General features: G+C 37.9%; 1 protein-coding gene across 1 annotated transcript in view; it reads right to left on the bottom strand.

Annotated features, from left to right (window-relative positions):
- The window catches only part of LOC138699757 (uncharacterized oxidoreductase YjmC-like), a 65479-nt gene extending 40027 nt beyond the window's left edge, over positions 1–25452 (bottom strand). The window contains exons 1-2 of the mRNA XM_069825871.1: positions 25308–25452; positions 10600–10893 (exon numbers count right to left, since the gene is read on the bottom strand). Coding sequence (XP_069681972.1) covers positions 10600–10893; positions 25308–25440 — 427 coding nt within the window. The 5' untranslated portion in view covers positions 25441–25452. The remainder of the gene's footprint in view (positions 1–10599; positions 10894–25307) is intronic.
- Positions 25453–26037: the final 585 nt, after the last annotated feature.

Here is a 26037-nt window from a genome sequence, read left to right as displayed (position 1 = left end):
TTGAAAAATAGCTGAAACATTGCTGTACCTGTTGCCAATAAATGTTTTCCTGAAAGTGTGTGTTCTTTTTTTTTTTTAATAGGGAAACTTACTTTCTGGATGCGCCTCGTATTATAAAGAACAGATTACTGGCTTTACGCTAGTGACAACAGTTTCGACAATCGACGACAATCCCAGATTTTCGGCCAAAAATATTATAACTATTTTGAAAAATTCCTGCAATAATACATGACTATTTTATTTACAATAAAAAGATAATACGATAATATCTTAGTACAGTATTTGAAACTCATACCTTGCGTAGTCATAATACGATATGATGAAGGATAGACAGAACAGAGAAAAATTCTTTCCGGAACCGGGACTCGAACCCAGGTTTTCAGCTCTATGTGCTGACGCTTTATCCACTAAGCCACACCGGATTCCAGTTCCGATGCCGGATCGAATCCTCTCAGTTTAAGCTCTACCTCTCAGTTTTCTCTTTTTGGTGGCCTACCCTCATGTACTATGTCACAGAATATGTGGCAGTGGCACAATGTCCAACGCACTATGTATAGAGGTGCACTCATTACGAGTTACTAAGTGGCCGGGATCCAACGGGATGAGCGCCGTCTTGAATCACTAAGTGATTACCAGGCTTCGAGACTTTGGACCCGATACAATAAGTTTACTGTGCATGCACTATAGGTTGTTGACTCACTGCAGCTAGATAGAGATGTGTTGAGGTAACAGCATTGCTATTTAGAGTAGAGTACGGTAGTATGGGGAAACACACACACACACACACATATATATATATATATATATTCTGAAAGTAAATATACATAACACAATGATAATGTCAAAAGAATGTGAAAATCATTTATTCTCCTGTCTTTTATATGCATTTGTGTTTAACTATACACAGTGTTAATGGTGGAAATAAGCATGTAGCAATTTTAATTTTTTCATTTATCCTATTGGTCGTCTTTAGGAAGTACAGTTACAGTACCAAATTGCAATGTACCTACTACATGACACATTCTCAGTGACTCAAACGTAAATCTTTTTCGGTTATCTGCCAAATTTTGTACTGTAGAAAGCTGCGCTCTACGTCGCATGACGTGATAGAAGCAAAACGAAACAACCTATCATTGCAGTCCCTAAGAGACAGTCCTTTATTCTCGGGTGACTCTATGTCCACTAATTTGCTATTTATAATACACAATGTTCCATATCCGTTATTTTTACATGAAATTGATTTCCACTTTTGTTTTACACGTTCAGTAACCGGTGTACTTGCTGTCTCATTAATTCTCTGCATCATTTTCTAAATTAATTTGAGGGCTTACGGCATCTCTTGCTCTGACTTTTCTAACCGTGTAATACTTTCAGACACAGTTTGTATGAAAACCAAATTATTCGTCAGAACCTTCAAATCCAGAGCGTTTTTCTTTGCGTATTTGTTGGCATTCATTCTACAGAACCCCCACTCACTGTACGCTTTACCACTATACTCAGTATGCCGTTATGCGGATTTCCCACTGAACTGCTCTATCGGGTCCGAAGTCTCGAAGCCTGGTGATTACTTACGCATATTATTATTATTATTATTATTATTATTATTATTATTATTATTATTATTATTATTATTATTATTATTATGTACCGAAGGACGTATGATATTTCCGTGCAGGAATTCTGCGTTACAATAAGATGAAGAATGGATAGAAAAGAGAAAAATTCTCTCCGGCACTGGGACTCGAACCCGGGTTTTCACCTCTACGTGCTGACGCATCGGAACTGGAATCCAGTGTTGCTTAGTGGACAAAGCGTCAGCACGTAGAGCTGAAAACCAGGGTTCGAGTCGCGGTGCCTGAAAGAATTTTTCTCTGTTCTATCCATCTATCATATTGTAACGCAGAATTCCTGCACGAAAATATCATACTCGTATATACTTCGGTACCTCACAATAATAATAGTCCTATTACGTTCAGAAAGTAAACATCACTTCTATGACCTTAAGTATGGAGACACGTGTGTACAGAACGACAAACTACTCAGAACTGACTCTCTGAAGATTAAGTGCTAACATCATACTTGTAACTGCTGTCACGTTACATAGAATGCGCTTAGAGCTAAGGAAGTCCAGAAAATCGATATTCTCATATCTACAGAGCCAAAGATATCTAAGTAAGTCGTGAAGTTCATGATTATACGAGTTTGTAATTTTACATTTTGCGCGACTCAGAGCAGCGTGTCATTAAGACACATCATAATCTTCGTGACTTCTGGCACCTGTTGATATTATAAATCATATTATTACATTTATAGTGCAATACTCGGCGAGAGATACCTAGAGACAAATAACGATGTGTATGTAGTAGGGTATTTGAGAACTTGGAAAAGGCTTCTGACAGAGGGGATAGGAATAAACTTATGCCACAAAAATGTTAAAAAAAGAACAGCTAAACTTTTCTCAGGACCTTCCAAATTTTCTCAAGAACTATCGATATATTTCATCCATAACTTTTCTTTAGCAATTTCTTTGCAGCTTCTGCTATCATTCCGTATATGGCCACCACCGTAGCTCAGGCGGTAGCATTTTTAATTACATAGCGAATCCTCAGCCTCATTACGCAAAATATCTCGCTATCACCAATTTCATAGACACTAAATAACATACTAGTTGATACAGAGTCATTAAATAACCACCTAAAACATTGTGTATAAAACGAAAAAGTAATTTTATGATTTGTTAAATTTTCATTACCTTTTATCTCCTTGTTTATTTTTGTTTCGTGTATACATGGTTCTCGATTGAGAACGAATCATATGCCAATCATAATTAAACACCGTTTTCTTAGTCCAACAACATTGGATGAATATAAGAATGCACGGGGTATACATTACGTCACGTGTCCTTCAGTAGATACCCTGCCCACAAATACAAGTAACGCGCACTACAGGATGGACATGGTCACTCTAAAACAGGTCCCTTACTCTAAACAAGTACAGTATGCATCAGTTTGGCAATATTTATAGTATTATGCACTACTAGTTGACTTAAAGGTGCCTAAATCAAGTACGAAAGTACAAGAGTGAGTAGAGAAATTCGGAAGATAGTATGTATCTGTTAGTTTTATTATATTGTATTAATAAAATTCATAGGCCTACATAAAAATCGAAATAATTTTGAATTGTATTCTTATAGTTATGAAACAAAAGGTATGAATTCTTTAAGATTGTTTGAACCAAAATGCAACACTGTTACAGTATTTAATCATAGTAGTAATTTAGGCCCAAGAATATATAACAAATTTATATTTAAATATCCTAATCTTGTCAATTCTAATAGTTCTAGTATTAAATTTAAAAAGTTATGTATGGATTTTATAAAAATTGAAAAATTGTAAATTTAAATTTATATACTATAATTGCACAGTAGACATAAGACAAATTGTATTGTATAATTATTAATTTCAATTCAGGAATCCGCCCCTGAGCACGAGTTCTACTCTTTCAGGGGCGAGCTAAAGTTTTTCTGTATATATTATATTTTATGTTACAATTATTAGCAAAATAATAAATAAATAAATTTGAAATTGATAGAAAGAAGTGAGTCTGACGATACACCTTCAACTAGTAATTCAGTGTCAGCGGACGAATTTAGCAGAGATCTGTATGATATGAAGGTGCAACAAAGTTGAGGGCAAGCACTTAAAAAAAATTATTGGAAAGTGCACTTGAACACAAGGGCAATACCTGTGTTAGTACCTGTTATAGAAGTACCAGTATTTGAAGTTAAATTTTACAGCAAAGATTATTGTAATGTAGGCGTAAACATTTCATTCAGGGCAGTACATGTGTTACAGTTGTACTGGTGTTTTAAGTTAAAATTTACAGCAAAGATTATTGTAATATAGGCGTAAACATTTCATTCAGGGCAGTACATGTGTTACAGTTGTAGTCTACTGGTGTTTTAAGTTAAATTTTACAGCAAAGATTATTGTAATATAGGCTTAAACATTGCATTAAGAGTGACACCTATGAAACAGTAACATTTTAATTTAAAAGTTCATAACAAAGACTATGTCTATTCTTTTGTAATACTTAACACAGCCCTACTATTGAAATCATTCTTTTATGTGGGTTCTTGATGCGGAAGTCTTGTTTACATCACACAGCGCCGCGCGCTACTACTCTTCGTCAAGCAATTTTTGACTCATTGCACAAACTCCGCACTCACTTAACTTCGAAGAGTATTGGCTAAGATTCCGGTCTCTAGTTATAATATTTAATATTACGAGTATTCGATTTGACTGGTAAAAACCCAAGCCCACGACAATTTCAATAGTGCGGGGCTCAAGGAGGCAAGTTTCTTCATCGCACGATGTTACACGAATGCCTCCTCAAATTAAAAATTGTAGTAGGCCTAAGTATAAATTGGAGACATAGGTAGATAATAATAATAATAATAATAATAATAATAATAATAATAATAATATTAATAATAATAATAATAATAATAATAATACGTAGCGTAACAGCCCTTTAAGGGCCCAGAGGAATCAGCCGGATGCTGGCCTCACGTCCACATGCCGAAGCAGAGGTGGACGATCATCCAACCAGAACGGAGGTATAGTGTCGTTAGCACGACGATCCCCCCAGTCGTTATAGCTGGCTTTCGTAACCGAATTTCGCTACTTATCGCAGCTCCCCAGATACATCACGATGCTGGGTGGACACCGATTCCCTACATTGGCCGAAATTTCATAATAAAATTTCTTCCTCCATGAGAACTCGAACCAGCGCGCATTCCGTAACGCGACTCTTAGACAGGATGCCTTGAACTACAAAGCCACGGCGCGGGACTATTTCTATCGTGCCACTATTAAATATTTTATAAACATCGCAAAGAAACAAAAATGTGTCAAAGTGATCCCATAATTTCAGCAGCATATTAATAAAAGGAAGAGCTAATTATTTTACCTCATTTTTGTAGCTATCTACGTTTTAAGTTTTCAATTATAAAATGCTCATCTTTTCATTCGAGTATTTAGACGCGGCAACACTATACCACAATGACTACTCTGCGTTGGCTGAGTGGTCAAACCAGCTTATCACGCAGGCTGTCACGCGATCCCTGTTAGGTATCTACATAATTCCGTCAATATTTCTCCATTTCGTCATCATTCCATAGCATTCCTCGCACGCCGGCTAACGACGCACGAAGGGGACTGGGCTAGGGACGAGTGGGGTTGCCTGCTCGAAACTTTGATACGCAGCGAATCTTACAAGCATTCTGGTAGGGACAGATAAAAAAGTTAATATTTTTTCTTCCACTATGCTAATAATGTCAAAACAAGTGCTTACACAAATTTTGGTCATTCGACCGCAATTACGAGGGCTGTAAAAAATGTTTTCCTGGAGCCGTTTTCAGAAAGAAAACACAATTTAACGGAAAGATTTATTTGAAACAAATACAGAAATTGTTGAGCTATTTTTCAACATATTCCCCACAGAAATTGAGACATTTGTCATACAGTGGGATCAACTTTTATATCCCTGTGTCGTATAAATTTGCCGCCTAAGATGGGAACCAGTGTGTGACAGCCGTCTGCATCTCTCTGTCGATCCCACGGTATGACAAATGTCTCAATTCCGGTGGTGAATATGAAAAATAGCTCAACAATTGCTGTGCAATCAATTTTTCCAGTGAAATTGTGATGTCTTTCTGTAAACGGCCCCAGGACAACTTATTTTTACGGTCCTCATAATTGCGCTCGAGTGGCTAAAGTTTGTAACAAACACTTGTTTTGACATTATAATATGGTGGAAGAAAAAAATTAACTTTTTTATGCCCCCATGAGAATGTTTGCTTGTTAGTGTAGTCAGCCGGTATAGGTTTGGGAATGCGCCTAGTTTGTGGGTTAGCAAAATAGATCGTGAAAAGTCGCAGTGCTGGGTCGTAGTGCTCCCTCCAGAAATTCCATTCCATTCCATACCACAATGATTCAAACTCCTCTGCATGGTAAGTAGCGCTAATGCGGCGAAGGGGTGCTAATGCGAAAAACATCGTTTAGCATAGAAAGACGAAAGATTGACCATAAAATGTTTAGGTCCCAATTGGCTGTGGTTTCACGTAAAAAAGTCTCAGATCTCGTGAGTTTGCTAAGGTAGCAGTCTTTCTCTGAATATTTCCGTTTTCCCGGACATGATTCTTCCATTAATGCTCCACTATGAACAACTTCTATGCTGTAACAGGATTAAAAAATAAACTGCTATGAGTTCTGTAATAACTAACGCAGTTCTCGTTCTTTAAATAGGCCTTTTCTATAGGTTTACAGGCCAGAAGTTACTAGGAGAAAATAATAAACTTACTTCATTCATAACCGATACCTTCCGAATTCCTGCCACAGTAAATCTAAGCAAAATTGTATTTCTTTTTGTTTGCGAGGTGAGCATTCCACGTCAACTATTCCACGAAAACGCATCCGCAAATACATAGACTATAAAGGCTGGTAGTTAACATTACTTTTAGTGCCGTAAAAACTTATTCCTTCCTTATTACAAGGTCACGATATTCGAGTGGTCTCAGAACCGGGAGAGTGTGTAAACACGGCATTTAAACCGTAGTTCATTCATGCACTACTGAAGCCTGCTAACGAGGCCGATGACGATAATGAATTACGCACTTAATTTTCTTCTAGAGACTGTATGTAGTTAGCGCAACATTGCTGTGAAGCGTAAATTATGAGCTTAGGAGACAATGATGTAACAACAAGCATGGCGAAGTCAGACATCCAGCTTTACAAAGTAGTTTCCATTACATATTATTATTACTATTATTATTATTATTATTATTATTATTATTATTATTATTATTATTATTATTATTATGCTATGTACTAGTTTCATTGTATTTATTAACATTCCATGGTAGGCTATTCATACACTGCTTCACAGGTAGTAGGCCTATATGGAAAAAAGTAAAAAAACCTAATACTACTATAAAGTCTTAATTTATAGTCACAGTCTAGTTGAAATACATACAGAAGAGATTTACAATAATTATAGTCTACTAGTACAACACAAAGTTTTAGTATCAATTTCATGAAGCGTTGTTGAATGTCATTAATTCATCTACAGAATAGAAGGCGTGAGAAATTAGGTACTTCTTTAATTTGGCCCTAAATAATCTTATGTTTTGAGTTTGATTTTTTATATCCATACGGAGGATATTAAAAATGTTTACTGCCATGTAACGTACTTCTTTTTGATAGTACGACAGACTTGCTGATGGAGTATGAATTATTATAACGGCGCTGAATTAAGTACGCTATTATCTACTCGTATCTTTTATGGACTTGATAGTGAGATGGTATTTATGCAATATTATTTGTCATGGAATTACGAGAACCTAACATTCGCCTTACATTAAGGAAAAATGTCGGGTTTTCTACAGCACGCGACACTGAAGGCTTTTTGACGAAAAAAAAGTGGAAAAATTGTCTAATTTTCAGAGGGAAGATATTTCGGAATGTAAACCATTTTTATATGATGTCAGTTGACTTGAAAACATATTAGAAAATAGCTAAAAACTGGAAACAATTATTGATCGGTGTAGGTAACCTAAAAGTGACTGACAGCGAAATCTCCACACCTGCGGAGTAAAGGTTAGCGCGTCTGACCGCGAAACCAGGTGGCCCGGTTCGATTCCCGGTCGGGGCAAGTTACTTGGTTGAGGTTTTTTCCCAGGGTTTTCCCTCAACCCAATATGAGCAAAATGCTGGGTAACTTTCGGTGCTGGACCACGGACTCATTTCACTGGCATTATCACCTTCATCTCATTCAGACGCTAAATAACCTAAGATGTTGATAAAGCGTCGTAAAAGAACTTATTAAAATCAGTGAAATAAAAAGGTAGAACGCAAAACGCACATTTTACTTCACTTCGTAGTCTATATGCAAGGCATACAAAAAAAATCTAAACTAACCTAATCTATCACAGATTAGTATAAACAAAGCATACCAAAAGCCTCTAAACTAACCTAACCTAACCTAACATGTCACACATTTCCGCATTGTAAAACTTAGAACAAAATGCAAGATGGAAGTTACAGTGCCGCGTGCTAAAAAAAATGCCAAAATGTCGGAAACTCCAACTAAGTAATCAGGCCGAGTGGTATTGGAACCCACACCCAAGCCCAGCCATGGAGCACGATTCACTTCTGCTTCCATAGAATACGCTGCTGGTCCTTTTTTGTTATATTATGTACTCGTATTATACGTCAGATAAGTTACGTAGCTAAGTGAAATATCATTCCAATGACCCTAGGCTAAAGATGAGCATTTCGTCTCTCGATGTGTGAACTCTACCCCTTCCATTAACCCTTAACTAAGTGAACATAGGTGCTAGTCCTTCAGTTGTTGACGGTGAGCAATCGAATGGAGAAGCAAGCTGGGTCGGTACGAGTTCTCACAGTCTGTGTATTTACCAGTGGCGTACTAAGATATTTGAAAATGTGCGCGTGGTATTATTTCAATAGTGAATAGGAGAATAAATATTTTTTGTGTGTCCGCCGAGTTAGCTCTGGGGTAGCGCGTCTGCCTCCAGACTAGCCGGCCCGGGTTCGATTCCCGACGGGGTCAGAGATTTCTACCTCTGGACCAAGAAAGGTGGTGGAGCACAACTTCTAATCACTAGATTGTGCACCAATATGCCTGGGTTAAATCCCAAATCTCTCCGCAGTGCATATGAAGAGAAGGCATATGTCACTGTTGATAGTGATTCGTCCGTCGAACGAGGACGTTAAGCCTGGCGGCCTCTTTGGTGCTATTCGATAGGAGTAGGCTACACGCCGGTACCGGGTTTCTCCTTCTCCCTTCCTCATCTTCAACATCATCACTCACTACACACATTACACTTACATATACACTCACCCTAGTAGCCTACAAGACATAATTCTCCCCATATACATATCATGTACAGCGTGGCCCGCCGAAGTGGTGTGCAATTAAGAAAATGGATCACACCCCTGCGGAACCCGATCACGTAAAAGTAAAGTCGGTAGGTATTGATACTTACATACACATGTTAAGTGAAGAAGACACAATGTTTAATATGTCCAATCGTCCACACCTGTTGAGTAACGGTTAGCACGTCTAGCCGCGAAACTAGGTGGCCCGGGTTCGATTGCCGGTCGGGGCAAGTTACCTGGTTGAGGTTTTTTTCCGGGGTTTTCCCTCAACCCAATATGAGGAAATGCTGGGTAACTTTCGGTGTTGGACCCCGGACTCATTTCACCGGCATTATCACCTTCATCTCATTCAGACGCTAAATAACCTAGATGTTGATAAAGCGTCGTAAAATAACCTACTTAAAAAAATATGTCCAATCCAGATGTGGATATACATAATATATTTTGCATTGAGCAGGCAGTTTTAAACTGTACATCAAGATGGTTTTTGTGAACATAAACTCTCTGGCGAAAAATGTATTAGGGTTATACTAAATATTGTGCTTTCTCGTCACCTAACACAAAAAAATATTTCTCCTCCCATTCACTAATGCAATAATGCGACACGCACTTTTATCAAATACTAGTACGCTACTGCTAACTACACAGACAGTGAGATCTCACAGCGCAGCTGTTTGCTTCCTCCATTGAACTGCTCACCAATAACAAACTGAAGGACACGCACCTTTTTTCAGTTAAGGGCTGGTGGGAGGAGTAGAGTTCGCACATCGAGAGAGGAAATGTGCATCTCTGACCCTGCTCTCAAGGCTCCTGTGTAGATTACATTATTTTACAAGTAATCATGAATACGAGTAAATATTAGAATACATATCAGACATTTTATTAGCATGTGTATAGTCCTTAGCAAAGCCTTTCTCTTCCGTTGTCTAATGTTTTTGTACATTTATTTTTCAGATAATTTTGAGTATATATTGCCGAACGAGAAATACACAACTTTAACACTGTGTGGATGTCCCATTGGTATATGTAATATGTATACTCGATTATGAAGCATAATTGATACTTTTGACTGAACAATCTTATTACAAAACTTATTAAATCGACCAAAGAGAAATGGAATCAGGGACAGTCTTGTGGATCACTGGTACAGTACTAGATATAAGAACCGGCGAGAGTATGGCACAATTCCTGAAATTCGAATGATACTTTTGTTACTATATTTGTCATTATCATCGTCATCATCACCAAATGGTTAATTTTTAACAAAACAGAAGCTTCATTCTTTTCTATTGCAGCAAGCCTATTCGTCCATCCGTTTATATCGCCGTTTATTAATTATTACGTACATTAAACAACGTTACATAATAGCCTACCGTCAAAAAATAACATAGGCCTATTCCACCACGATCTGTAGGATACGTTGTACTTTCCCTAGAGCAATCTAGCACATTTAACAAAATTTACTACGTTCCAAATGTAGTTCTCTAAAATACAAGCTCTTAGTCCTGATAAAGCTTTGCATGTAGAACTGTATAATGAATGCTCAACAACTTAGTTTTTCTTTGAACTTCTACGAGTACAAGTAAAATTCTCAAGTACCAAACGTTAAAAACATCAACTCCATTCCTGCACTCACCGAGTCGGTTGAGGCCGTGGCTGAAGTGACCCTTGTAGTCAGCAGCCACCAGCACGTCGGCCAGCTGCTCGGCGTGGTCGTGAAGCGTGCCCACGGCCGTCATGGCGTCCACCATGAAGCGCTTCGCCTCCTGCACAGGTACGACGCCCCTCGACGCCGCCATGCTGCTGACTGTTCTGAGTAGCGCTTCTGAACCGTCCGCTTCCAGGGTACTCCGCACACTGCGGGCCACTCGTGCAGCGACCGACCGCAAGGCCATCTTCAGGGAGTGGGAGCTGCTATCCTGGCATTCGTCTGAAGGCAGAGTTGTTTCCATATTGTTACGTAAATCAATTCGCGATGTCCACGACTTGTGAGTGAAAACTACGATATGATCTATGGTAGTGGCTGTACTTATAACTTACTATATACGGTTACCATTATCTTTAAAAATAAAAATACCAATACCATACCAATCGGAACGTTTTAACCCCTAAAGATAGACTAACCGCAAAGAATTATGAACCATCATACATATCCACGCAATTTATGACTAGACACGGAAAATTTAATTCATATTTCGAACGTTTCAAAATTGACAACCCAAACGGCTCTTCATGTTCCTGTGAAAACCCCACACAAACAGTCGACCACCTGTTATTCGAGTGTCCGCTACAAGAACGCAAGAGATACCGGCTACAAACCCATCTTAGCATGTGCGATACAACTTTCTTACCACCATTAACAAAAGTTTTTCTGAAGCAATATTGCTTAAAGGAATTTCACAGATTTATTACAGATGTATTTCAGACCTTGTAGAAGAATAGTAATTAGTAACAGTGTCCTATTTATTCTTCTTGGAACCAAATTTGTAACTTTTAAAAGTGTGGTTACTATGTTGAAGTGTATGTGTTGTAACGGATGCTTGATTTGTTATGTATGTGAGTCACAGGTAGGGGATGCTTGATGTCGTCGCAATGTCGTAATTATAGTTTGATTGTGTTTGTGTGACCATTGTGTATTAATTTATGGTGTATGGTACGGAAAGCTGCATATTTGTGTTATAGAAGTGTTTCGTATGTGTGTTGTTAATGTTTTTGTATGTCCCAAATTGATGCCTGATGTTTGTTTTTGCAATCGCAATGCCTAATTTACGGATTGTTTATGTTTTGTTTACATCGCGTAAGCTAATTTAATTTTCTTTTCAATTTCTCTTTATGCTTATCTTTTTTGTGTAAAACTATAGCCCTAACATACATATGTAAAATAGGGCTAACCTCCATTGGAGATACAATAATAATAATAATAATAACCCCTAAATATCTTACAGGTACAAATTTACACAATGAAGCAAAGTCGTTCAATTTCATACAATTAAAATGAAGTCAAATGTTTAATCTGCTTCATTTCGGTACCTAATTTTCAAATTATCGCAATCTGAGTATGCATATAAAATACATAAAAATTATAAGAATGAACTTAATTGTTGTATCAAATTTCAGTCAGAAATGTTCCAATAGAGGATAACGTCATTTAAACAGCTCATAAATGTTTCTGTTGATCGATTTTCTTCAAAATGTCAGGAATTTTGAGCAAGTACGAATGAAATGCTATGCAACTGAAATGATGAAAATTGTACTTCACTATAGTTACTCCTTTCACTGACTTCACAAGAAGGAAATTCCTCTCTTTAGACCACTGTATTTGAATTGAAGATATGGCAAAACGCTTGGCGAGCATGGCCAAGAACTCGCGATCCTCACCTGGTAGCTCGTGTGAACTAATTACGTAGACAAATTGAGGTAACAGGACAAACAGAACTCGTGTATGTAATGTGCGAAGTAAAGTAGTTACAATAAGAAAACGAAAGTGAAATAGCTTCTGTAGTTCAAATCTTAAAAAAGGTGTCGAGTGTCATTCTGAGCCCTGATTCGTGTGTAAAACAAAGATGCTAGGTAATTATGTCGAGAATCTTAGCATCCATTGTTTAAAAGCCAAGTATTTTTAAAAATTAAATCAACAGATTCAATTTCCACACATTTTGAAAATTAATCTCGGACGTTAACTTAACCCTTGAATACCTGTCCGAGAAAATAAGAACGAAGGTCTATGGTAACCCTACTTATACGTACTGTATATTAATTCGAAAAGTGAATCATGCATGAAAAGAATAAAAAAAATCAGTATCTTAATGATGACACATTTTTATTATTACTACTTAACATGTTATGCGTTTTGCAATAGTTCCGTTTCATCATGTCAGTAATATTCTTGTTTGTAATTAATTTTGTTGAACTGTCATTTACAGAAACTAAATAGTTTACTCCTAATCCACTGTAAACAGGAAAATAAAACTTTCATTTCCTTTATTGCAAAATAAATAATTTACTGCTAACCCACTGTACACAAGAAAATACGGAAAACTTTCATTTTCTTTATTGCACATAGTGCACGCTTTTGTACTACCCAAAAATCAAATACTTGACTTCAATTATAAATTGTACCATTTAAGGAGGAAGGTGTACCTTTCTCTACTATAATTTTACTACCTATATTTCAACATTTTTTCTTCAGAATCTATAGGTAATTTGGAAATAAAAATTAGCATGCTTAATATACACTATCTACACAAAAAATAAAAATGGCCGGCTGGAATTTTGTCTCAGAAAAGTAGATTTGCGCATGCGCGGGAAGGCCTCAGCTGGATTCACAAGAGAATATGTTCTTAGAGGCCTATGTCTTAACAGTTTCACTCTAGATATGCACTAATAAGGGGTATTATTCCTTCCAAACGTTCTGTTTTCTAACAAAGCAGACTAGTACCGGTAGTTTAAAATATAAATAAACTGCCCGTTACGATAGGTTTGAAATGTCCCTGCGTAAACGATTGGGCAAGTGTCCGCAAGATTATATAGTTTGAATCTGCAATCTTTTCATCATTAGTTCGAATTACGTCATTAAGCAGTGAAATGAGACGTGTTTCAAACTAAGCCACCGTAAGCACGACTTCTTTTTTTTTTTTTAATTTACGTTTTTAAACTTTAATAGAGGAGTAACAGGGTTCATATCATCATGACGGAAAAGCATTCACCATTCACATTCTTTCTTTGATTGTTTATTCCTTTCTTTCGTTTCCTTTCTCTTTTGTTTTCCTTCTTTCTTTGTTTTATTCTTTCTTTCTTTCTTTCGCCCCTTCCTCTTGATACCGATTCACAATTCGATGTCGTATAGAGGTGTGTATCACAGGCATACATTGCGGGCCTCCCTGGTCGTGTGGTCAGCATGGCACACGCCACCGCTAAGACAACAGCACATGGCAATGGACAAACATCCAGTCTCTCCCATTGCTCACGCCGGGAATTGAGCCATGGAACTCTTGAATGGGAAATGCATACGCTATTCACAGAGCCAAGGCGATGGACAACGAAAGAATTCATATAAAAATATAATTACTTTTATTATAATTTGATCAATCCGCCTAATTTATTAATGACACTCAACAAATTGACACAATGCATAAACCAGGAGACCAACGTGACGTCAAATACTACGAAGTCGTCGACAAAATTCCTTCTGAGGCGAACGGTCACAGAGTTCACCTTGAAGTTTTTGCTGTTGTTGTTAATGATAGTGTAACTCTTTTTAAAAGGACTAGCTTTATTTCTTTGAAGCACAAACGTGTAAATGAGACCAGCAATCCTCATGGGTTTCTTCTTATCACGTTACAGGGATTTAAATGGTTTTATGCCGGCAATGATATCATCAGTTTCATCACGTATAACCCATATGGTATTTATTTTGCCGACTAGAAAGGCAGATAGGATATTACCAGATAAAGTATGATCGGATCTGGGTAGGCTACATTAATCTGATCTCAAGGTTTTCCATTAGGCAGTGGTATTACAGTTACACTCCAGGAAAGCGTACAAGAACTTGGAGTAGAGTTCCAAGCTTTTATGATCTCGACACTGAAATGAGGCGGTGTGACTTGCACCACGCTTAGACCGCTTTTTACCCTTAGAAAAGACCGGGTACTCAATCTGACAGGCAGCTGAACGGATCCTGGGTTTATTTTCAAGTCTCGACAACGATAAAAACACCTCTACCGCCCAGGATTGAATCCAGGACTTTCCAGTCCGTAGCCAACTGCTCCACAAACTGAGTTACCCGGTTGGAAAGGATTTCCATTAATTAAAAAAATTAAATACAACGAAAAGTCACTTCAAATTGTAAACCGTTATAAATAATATAATATTTTTGAGGTCGTAGGAAAAAAAAAAAAAAAAAATCACTGTGTTTTGAAAACAATGTGATTTATCATTTTTTACTTTTTGCATTTCCACAGTCTTCATGTTATTATGAAAGCAAGATCTGAGAAAATTTAGAACACTTAACAAAGAGTGAGAAACAACTCGAATATTCGATAAACCGAACCTGAGACATTCCGCGAGATGGGAGAGCTTTGCATACTGACTATAACGCCAGGCGTTCAATAGTAATATATAATTTCTATTTTTCGTAACCGGTTGTGCACGACTCTAGTGTGAACATTATTTACTAATTAATTCTTACACGTAGATACCATTAGGTTACGCTGAAGGATTGCAACACGTAAGTATCTTTGTGTAAACATTCATTCGTCTATTGTATTACGTAGCTGTTAAACTATGTACATTAATTTTGTAAAGATGTACTGACATGTAACCATTTGTAATTTGTGTGGTACATTTGTTATGTGGAAACATGCGCGCACTTGAATTGTAAATAAAGAACAGATGAAAAGGGTCAGCTCAACAAAACAGTAGTTATTTCCTCGTTCTACGCATCCCACCCTGCAAACGAGAAAAAATTAATTGAATAATAGTCATGGGTGAAACTGTTTTCAAGGTTATGTAGCTTTTTACTGGAGCGTCGCAGGTTATGGGTTTATAAGTAAAAGTTGTTTCATTTGACACTATCTATCACACCTCAAAGTTTGTCATACTCACCCGAACACTCTGTATATTCATCCATGGTAGAGGACTGACTTTTAGTTGGGGACGCTATCATGACTTCTTACGTAAGGACAAGCGCGAAGCGTTGGGAACATATTTGAAATAAACTTCGGGCAAAGTGCAAACTTTTACTGAAACCTTACTTAACGATCAGGCTATATGTAAAGCCTCGTTATCATTTCATGGAGAAAAAATTGTGAAATTTTATTACCATTGCTATCTTGAGGCTTAACACGTCAATTCTACATACGGAAAAACAATTCCTTACGTAGTTAGGGTAACGTCAGGAATAAAAAAACTTTGGCTCGTTTCTGGTGGACAATTTCATTTCCCTGTGAAAAACAATCTGAAATCATCACCGTATTATTTACTAGGGCCTATAACCAATTTCGCAGAACCTGCCAGAAATTGGAATCTTCATTAATTTTTATATCACTTTCGTAAATCTGATTACAGTTAAGGAACTGTGTGGTTCCTCTGTGATATCTTCGTAGCTGCAAATCCATCTGTCAAGACTATTTCATTTCAGTTTCGTAGTTAAGTGTCCCATTCGGCTCCCGCCGGTAAGGTGTGTACGAGCCATGTATGCGTGGTTGACCTAGGCAGCGCCATTATCGATCCATAATCTCCCGCATATTACTAGTCTAACATTGATTACGATTAATAATATGTACAAAATTACACTTTTATTTCATAATGAGTGACCATAGTCCATAAATTACAGCCACATAACAGTATACGTTGAGTGAATTTCTGTAATATTTAGCTTTTACACAACATTACTGACAAATGTTTTTACTTGGCTATTTAACGATGCTGTATCAACTACTAGGATATTTAGCGTCGGTGGAATTGATGATAGCTAGATGGTATTTAATGAAATGAGGCCGAGGGTTCGCCATAGGTTATTTGACATTCACCTTACGATTAGGGCAAACCTAAGAAAAACCCAACCAGGAAATCAGCTCAAGCGGGAATCGAACCCACGCTCGAGCGCAACTCTGGATCGGCACACATGAGCCTCAGCCGACTGAGCTACGCCGGTGGCCGACAGTAATGTTGATTCACATTACTTACTTACTTACTTACTTACTTACTTACTTACTTACTTACTTACTTACTTACTTACTGCCTTTTAAGGAACCCGGAGGTTCGTTGCCGCCCTCACATTGTAATTGTCCCTATCCTGAGCAAGATTAATCCATTCTCTATCATCGTATCCCACCTCCCTCAAATCCATTTTAATATTATCTTCCCATCTACGTCTCGGCCTCCCTAAAGGTCTTTTTCCCTCCGGTCTCCCAACTAACACTCTATATGCATTTCTGGATTCGCCCATATGTGCTACATGCCCTGCCCATCTCAAACATCTGGATTTAATGTTCCTAATCATGTCAGGTGAAGAATACAATGCGTGCAGTTCTGTGTTGTGTAACTTTCTCCATTCTCCTGTAACTTCATCCCTCTTAGCCCCAAATATTTTCCTGAGCACCTTGTTGATTCACATTAAATTTAATAAAGTTTTCAAATGAGGCATGGATTTATTAATGTAATGTTGCTTCACACACTAGGTACTGGAACACAGATAATCCCCGTATCACAGTACCGTTTTTTTATTGTTGTGAGATAATGAGAGATAAAATGTTTTTTTTTTTAAGATTCTGCCCCAGCATACACTGCCCGCTTTTTTTTTAATTAATAAGGAAGGATTTTTAAGATATGATCATTTCTATGGCTTTCTTTTGCCAGTGTGTGTCCTATATACTCATATGCGATGATTGTATGACAGGTGGCTCGGGTGAACTCGATGCTGACAGGTGGGCCATCCAACCTCAACCCTCTAGAACCAAGTCTCTTACGCAGACGGGTAACTTAATAAGCTCCAGGGTCCGAAGCGCCAACCCCCTCCTATAAGCCTATCAGTATTATACTCAAGACTTCACCCAAGCATATTTTTAACTTATTGCACATGATACATGAAATGAGGGGAAAGTGGAATGATATCAGGGAAACGGGAGTACCCCGAGAAAACCCTTTTCAACGCCTGCTTTGTGCACAACCACAAATTGCGTCACAACTTCGCCAGGGATCTATTACTTTAAGCAGTTGTATAACATAACGTAAACTTCCAATTCTGAACAGCAAATATTTTCAGGAAGGAGTCTAACACCCCTGCCACTAGCCTTTATAGAGAGACCAGCAGAAATTGGTGGGGGAAATCGAGATCCGACATAACCACTCGGTCGGATAGTAGGCTTATTCATTATGAATGAAAGTATACAGCATACATATAGAAATACGCAGGAGGTTATGGGCCGACGGCCAGCCATGCATGCATGGTTCGTGCGTACGTTTCCAGGAAGCAGAATGCAGCGCTCTGTACTAATATATTGGTAGGGAAAATCTTATCTATGAGGAACAAGTGGTATTATCTGGGCTTATCTAAATATAATTAAAAACAAGTGTCCATTAATTTTCCATTAGATAGGCCTAAGTTTTTGAAGTCAAACTTACCATGTTCAGTCAACAAAGCGAAGACTACTACCTGACAATAGAAGAATCAGCCAGAATCTCAATCAAAGGTAATATAAAACTCATTTTAAAACCTTTAAATTGAACAAAATGATTTGCATGAAATTTAAATTCTCTGGGGAGGGGGGAGGAAAAAAATTGTTATCTCCAGCAGGAAATATCCCATTGGGTCAGTACCTGAATTTATCACAAGCAGTACCATGATTATCCTGTCTGATATGTACAGTATTGGCAAAAAAACCGGACCGGCCCTTGTAGCTGATAAAAAAGAATCCTGTGCTGTGTATTGTGTCAAACTGTGGTAATTTCAATATGGATAGTGAAGCCAGAGGTATGTACTGCTATTTAATGTAAAAATACGCAGTTATCTTTGCCGAATAGAGGTAGAAATGTAATAATGATGCCAGATGAAAATAAAACTCTCAATGTTTTTTCGTCTGTAAGTTTGAGGCACTGAAGGAAACAAAAGACGGTAAGAATAGAACAAATCCAATAAATTTCATTATTACAATTAATTATACAAGATGGATGTGTTTTGAGACTAGTAAAATTTGAATCTGTGACTCTGAAATCAGCTACAAGGGTCGGTCCGGTTTTTTTGCCATTACTGTGCATCTGTTATCAGGCAGTACATCTCACTTGTCGGTATGTGTCAGAGGAAGAACAATTGTTTGCATGCATATAAAATCTGACTAGTGTAATATATAGCTAGTCGGAGATGTATACAATGGAGGAGGAAAGGAACTAGCCACCCTACCCCATTATTTCCTGGTCTAGTTGTCTCATAAGTGTAGCCTTCTTGGTACCACTTGTGAGATTCAGACCTGTCTTCGGAGAGTTGACTAAACAACAACAACACAATAGATCGTTCGTGGGAATACGTGGACAAGGACTGCACGAGACAGACAAGATAGAAACAGCTATTGAGCATTCCATCTTAAGGAAAAAGCATTGGTCTTACGCGTCTTGGCTAGTACACTGTTACCGTACGATGCCTCCGTTAGTAGAACGAGTGAGGTATAGTATCTCTATCTCACTCTCTTCCTAACACGTACAGCGTTCTAACAAGTTTATCGCACAAAATAGGTACGTTTAGTTCGTTCAAATGATAAAAAAAACTATTAATGCCATAATGATGCCTGCAAAAACATACATTATATTTAATATACATTATAACTAGACTTCGGACATTTAGGCCATTAATCAACTTTTAGACACTCAATTAGGCACCATAATGATCGAAAGTAGGCATTAAAATATAATTTTAGACACTTGAAAAGTTACTGCTATTACAAATAATAGTAATAATAATAATAATAATAATAATAATAATAAAACTGTGCCACACATCAATACTGTTATTTTATTGGGTTCAGAAGTGATTATAATATAGACTTAAGATTATGTGCAGCACACGTTTCCCGTTATTAAATGTTAAGAAGCGCTTATAATACAAATTTAAGATTATATTCAGAACACGTTTTCCGTTATTAAACGTTAAGAAGTGCTTATAATACAAATTTAGGATTACGTACAGCACACTTTTTCCGTTATTAACTTCACATTATAATCAAACAAGAATTTAATGCCTTTGTTGCTTTGCTGACAGTTAAATTTTGTGTACTTTATATAATAAGCGCACACGATGTTGTACGTGTTTTAACAGTGTGAAATCTTAGCCTCAACTGTACCACCCCTACTTGTCTGTTACATTTCTCAGCGGGGATGTTTGGCAAGAAAGTGGAAGGCTATTTCACCAATTTAGCTGTTACCCCGTTATTCATAAATTAAATGTATGGTAATTTTAGAGGTCTAACACAATTTTAGCACATGAAATCGCTCTAGTTCTCAATGAAATTGTGTTCTATGAATTAAAGGAAACTAATTAATCCCCAGTTCTCAAGAAAAATACTTATAAATAGTTTATGGAACAGCCCCCATATGTTCAATGCTTTTTTCTTAACGTGAAATCCTCTATTTTTTATAGGCATAAGACTACTACAAAGTTATAGTGAGATAGAGTGCCAGTGAAACCGAAGGCCTGAACATAGTGAAAATTGTAAATGTGTTGAGTTTATATTTTAGTGTAGACCCAAATAAAACAAAAATACAGACAATTGTGGATGCAGACGGTGTTTAGTTTTAAGCGGTGCAAGTGAAGTAGTCCAACAATGAAAAAAAAAAAAAAAAAAAAAAAAAATACAGAAGGTTTATGGCTTAGGTATTGCTGGAGAAAGGAAAGAATGGACAACGAAAAAGCTGTAGCTGTTCAGAGTTGTGGTTTTAGGTAGAGTTAGGGAAATCAAAAGACTGAAATTGTAGCAAGGTTATAAGGTTTAAGTATATTTAAGGCCAAGATACATAGGGTTTAAAGTTCAAGCGAGTGTGCGTGAGAACAAAAGTAGACTTAAGTTCTCTTATGGTCTGGCTCACCATATGAGAAAACTTGCGTCACCTCTACACTAGTTGGAGGCCCTTGCTCTTCTGGGATTATCTGGGTTCATCACCATCATCAACACCATAGTGCTGTTCATTCAAGAGCAGTGCAGATGCAAGTGAATTTTCCAAAGTAAATGAACAGCACGAGTGGTAAGCTGTTTACACAATTTCACGAATACAGAGAGCTGTTTCCGATCTCTTTAAACGACGTCACGTGCGTCAGGAGTCACAGGACAGCTGAACTGTGGCGAGAGGTGACAGACCAGAAGTGAGTGATCTCATAGTCAGAGTGCACGATGTCTCACAGCAGCAAAGCCCAAGGAAATCGAGTCTTTTTGGGAGAGGTACATTACGACCCTGAGATCGGAAACAACACTGTATTACAGTATATAATATATGAGACACTGAGCGTACAAATGGCCTTACCCACAAAATTTACGTATTGAGTTTATTGTTTTAAAGAGCTCCTCATATTATTGTCTTCAAAGTGTAAATCGGCCTAATCATCATTCCCAGTTTCGCCATGAGATTTCAGCACAAGTTTCGCTTGTGTATCGCATTTAGCGCACTGTTACAAACACCCTTCAGTTTTAGTTTAAGCCCTTTATTGTTATCAACAGCTGATAGTATATATTTACAAAGACGTAAATAAGCTATGGTGAGGATAGAACGGAAAAAAATTCTCTCCGGCACCGGGACTCGAACCCGGGTTTTCAGCTCTACATGCTGACGCTTTATCCACTAAGCCACACCGGATTCCAGTTCCGATGCCGGATTGAATCCTTCTCAGTTTAAGATCTACCTCTCAGTTTTCCCTTTTGATGGCCTACCCTCATGTAGCCTACTGTGTCACAGAATATGACAGTGGCACAATGTCCAACACACTATGTACAGAGGTGCACTCATTACGAGTGACTAAGTGGCCGGGATCCGACGGAATAAGCGCCATCTTGAATCACGAAATGATTACTTACGCATATCATATTACTATGATGTACCGAAGTACATATTATAGTGGCTTAGTGGATTAAGCGTCAGCATGTAGAATTGAAAACTCGGGTTCCAGTCCCGGTGCAGGAGAGAATTTTTCTTCGTTTTATCCATTCTTCACCATATGGTAAAGCAGAATTCCTGCACGGAAATATCATATCTACTTCGGTAAATCATAATAATATGATACGCGTAGGTAATCACTTAGTGATTCAAGACGGCACTTATTCCGTCGGATCCCGGCCACTTAGTCACTCGTAATGAGTGCATCTCTGCACATAGTGTGTTGGAAATTGTGCCACAGTCACATATTCTGTGACACAGTACACGAGGATAGGCCACCAAGGGGACATTTTTTTTTTATTTTATTGGGTTATCAACATCTAGGTTATTTAGCGTCTGAATGATATGAAGGTGATAATGCCGATGAAATGAGTCCGGAGTCCAGCACCGAAAATTACCCAGCATTTGCTCGTATTGGGTTGAGGGAAAACACCGGAAAAAACCTCAACCAGGTAAATTGCCCCGACCGGGATTCGAACCCGGGCCACCTGGTTTCCCAGCCAGACGCGCTGACCGTTACTCCACAGGTGTGGACACCAAGGGGAAAACAGAGAGGTAGAATTTAAACTGAGAAAGATTCAATCCGGCACCGGAACTAGAATCCGGTGTGACTTAGTGGATAAAGCGTCAACACGTAGAGCTGAAAACCTGGGTTCGAGTCCCGGTGCCGCAGAGATTTTTTTTCCGTTCTACCCATTCTTCACCATACGATAAAGCAGAATTCCTGCACGGAAATATCATATGTACTTCGGTACATCATATTAATTAATAAGCTAGGTATAGAAATGTGAAATATGTCGTTTAAAACAATACATTTTTATTTAAAATCTGTCACCATTTTCTATAACGAAGAGAATGACGTAAGTAGCTTTCGTAAATGTGTTATAATCTATTTGTTTTAGTCACCTGTTTATACCGAGCAATGTTTTGATTCAAGCATAGCAGTGTTCTGCACAAATCCCAGTATAGGGCTACCTTGAGTTGATGTAAACAACACGACTTGTATAACACGCGACGTAGTTAACTTCATAGGTTCGGTGTCCGAACTTTCATCCCTAGGCATCACCTATATTGTTTTTTTTTATGCGAATAATTCGAAAGCAATATATTTTCCCTCTAAGTTCATAGTAAATACTAACATTCAACTATTGTCTCTAATTCCGTATAAGAAAAATAAATAATAAAAGTGGATTTGTAGCAAGTGCGTTTATCCGCAATATTGCCAAAGTACATAATGCATTTATGAGCGTATTTCCGGCTTAATTGTGACAAAATATAAGAATATTCTTGGAAACCAAATGCCACGTCACCGTTCAGAAGTGACAAAATAAAAGAACCTCTTGAAATTCAACTCACCCGCCAAGAACTCCTTCACCGTATGCTCTCTCCACGGGCGATGACCCTACTGGGTCCGACAAACTGGGTTACCAGAGAATTCATCAGTTTCCATATCGATTTATTATCTTTGTTTACCGTGGCCGACTGAATTAGCAAATGGGTAGCGCATGTGCTCTACACACACGCGATGCACATAAAAATTGTCAGCTGCTGAGTCGAGAATATTTGTAACGAAAAAACACGCGAGCCTATTCCCACTCCAATTTTAATCGAGTAATAATAATAATAATAATAATAATAATAATAATAATAATAATAATAATAATAATAATAATAAGACAGTCGATTTTTAGCTAAATATATTTAAGTCAGAACCGTATTTTTGGAATTTGAATAAAGAAACTGGTGGAGTCAGAGCATGCTCGCGCCTGAACATGCTATGTGGGACTGAGATAATTGAATCATTGAAAGGATCTTTGAGGATGTCATTAAACAAGTCTTTATTCTGAAAGGGACAAACGTTTTAGACTTGTGGTAACAGAAAGGATTACTGCGGTGGTATTGTACGTACCGTAGAAAGAACATGCACAGAGAGGAAGGCTTGGTATGGGCTTTAGGCTATGTGTACACAGGCGACAGATTATTATTGAACGATATTTTTGTCGTCAACCTTTCTGGCTGGCAACTGCACGGCAACAGTGAAAGACAGAACTGTCGTGTCGTTGGCGTGTGTGTTCACCGGACACAATTTTGTTGCCAGCGTCATAATGGACGTAGTAGAAATAGCTGCTATTTATTTTGGATCTTGTAGACTGAAATTGAAAACATCGTATTCCGTAAAGATGATCAAGAGTCAGGCCATTTTTTTCTGGGACTGTACAAATTTACAAAGATCCAAGTAGGCTAATTGCTTTGTTCTTACCCTCCCTTGAATTTTTCGTGTTTTTCCAAGAAAAATACCAGGACTACCAATTACGAGCAGGGCACGACCTGCTTCCTACCCAATCCTATAACTTGATTATTTAACGACGCTGTATCAACAACTAGGTTATTTAGCGTCATGGGATTGGTGATAGCGAGATGAGACCGAGGATTCGCCATAGTTTACCTGATATTCTCCTTACGGTTTGTAAAAACCTCGGAAAAACCCAACCAGGAATCGAATCCACGCCCAAGCGCAACTCCGGAACTGAGGCAAGCGCCTCATCCAACCGAGCTACCCCGGCGGCTCCTGCAACACTAAATCATCTGTCCGGCAAGTAGCGCAAAATCAACGGGTGAAACTCAGGCAGTAACAGGGTGCGAATTGAATTTTATCTCCAGGAGGTGACATCAAATTTTAATTGCAGATAAAAATAATATCCATAATAATTTGCAGTGTTGGCCGATTCCTAATGTTGTCGCACTCAACTTAAATGAAGAAATGAGAGTGGTTATGTACTGCATTAATAACATAAAATATGCAAATTAAATTATGCAGCAACATTTGAGCCATTGAGAGCAGAAGTGGTGCAAGTCAAAAATGGGTAGTGGGAGTTAAAGTAAACATTCTGTAAAATACAGCGCAAAGTAGCAATTAATATTCAATTTATTTAAACTATTAGCGGATAAAGCGTCAGCACATAGAGCTGAAAACTCGGGTTCGAGTCCCGGTACTTTGCGCTGTTTTACAGAACTTTTACTTTAAATCTCATTACCCAATTTTGATTTACAACACTCCTGCTCTCAACGGCTCATTTAATGTTGTCCCTGGCAGAAACAAATTAACACCTTTTCCGCAGGGAACATCAGATTCTCTAGGGGAGGACGATCACTGGATCACTGGCACCCCCTCTTCAATTCGCATCCTGGAAGGCAGGTGCGTTAGCCTGCTGATTCGGGGCTGCACTCGGGTGTGGGTTCGATCCCCGCTTGGGCTGATTACCTGATTGAGTTTTTTTTCCGATATCTTCCTCACCCGCATGGTGAATGTCAGATAACCTATGGCGAATCTTAGGTCTCATCTCGCTATCACTAATTCCATCGACGCTAAATAACCTAGTAGTTGATATAGCATCGTTAAATAACCAACTAAAAAAATAGAGTAAAATGGCCGAAGATACTGCTCTCTGGCGGAACACAAGAGAGACTATGAATACTATGTGGAAACGTTGAGAGGGTGGGGGATACTATTATTGAAAAATGTCACGAAAGCTACTGTCATTATTTACATCTGACAGCTGCCCTACGACTTGACTTCGGTCAAAGAACTTCTGTGTGTCACAAAAAACTTTTACTTCCCCCTAATCCCTTCCTTTCCCGCGGTTCATTTTCAATTATATTAATAATTACTATAGACAGAACAGAGTTACATTATATTAATGGCATGTTTACCTCTATTATGTGGCACCTTGTCGCACGTTCGCTTTATTTGTTCCACACCACAGTCAAAATCACTTCTGCATGTTTCCGTATCGGGATGCTTGCACGATATTACGTAACGTACTATGTGCGGTTCATGAAACATGGCCTTGGTAGAGTCAAGATCTGAAGGTTGCCAGCTATTGTCGTGTGCGAGAGTGTACTATGTACCACAACATGCAATTGAAATACAAATTTTAATCCCTTCAGACCTGAATTTATATTAAACAAAATTGAATGAAAAAAAACTGGTCACATAATCATTCTGGGGATCCAAAATTCCCAAATCAAGTCTTCAAAGTTTGGGGACAATTTTGACTCCTGGGGCCCCAAAATTTTAAATTTTATTTTTAATTCAGGTATAAAAATGTTTCAAAAATAATATTCTCCATTTCTATCACACTGAATTTTTTTTAATATTTAAAAGTATCGAAGACATTCCAAAAAAGAAAAAAAAGTAACAATGTACACTATAATGTACATCAGGCCTGAAGGGGTTTAATAAATAATGGATATGAGAAACGTTTTCAAGTGTTATCGTAAACCTGATGTTTGTACGCTTGGTATGTAAACATATAATCATTTAAAATATTGAAGAATTACAGTATGCTAGCTGACTCTTAAGTGGAAGGCAGATAATAGGGAAGATTGGAGAGTGCTGGGTTTGCAGTGAATGACCTATCCTTGGGCAGATAACTATACT

The sequence above is a fragment of the Periplaneta americana genome, chromosome 5 (genome assembly GCF_040183065.1).
Source record: "Periplaneta americana isolate PAMFEO1 chromosome 5, P.americana_PAMFEO1_priV1, whole genome shotgun sequence".
Lineage (NCBI taxonomy): Eukaryota > Metazoa > Arthropoda > Insecta > Blattodea > Blattidae > Periplaneta > Periplaneta americana.
The sequence above is the reverse complement of the archived record's forward strand: the minus strand, read 5'-3'. Positions and strand labels throughout refer to the sequence as shown.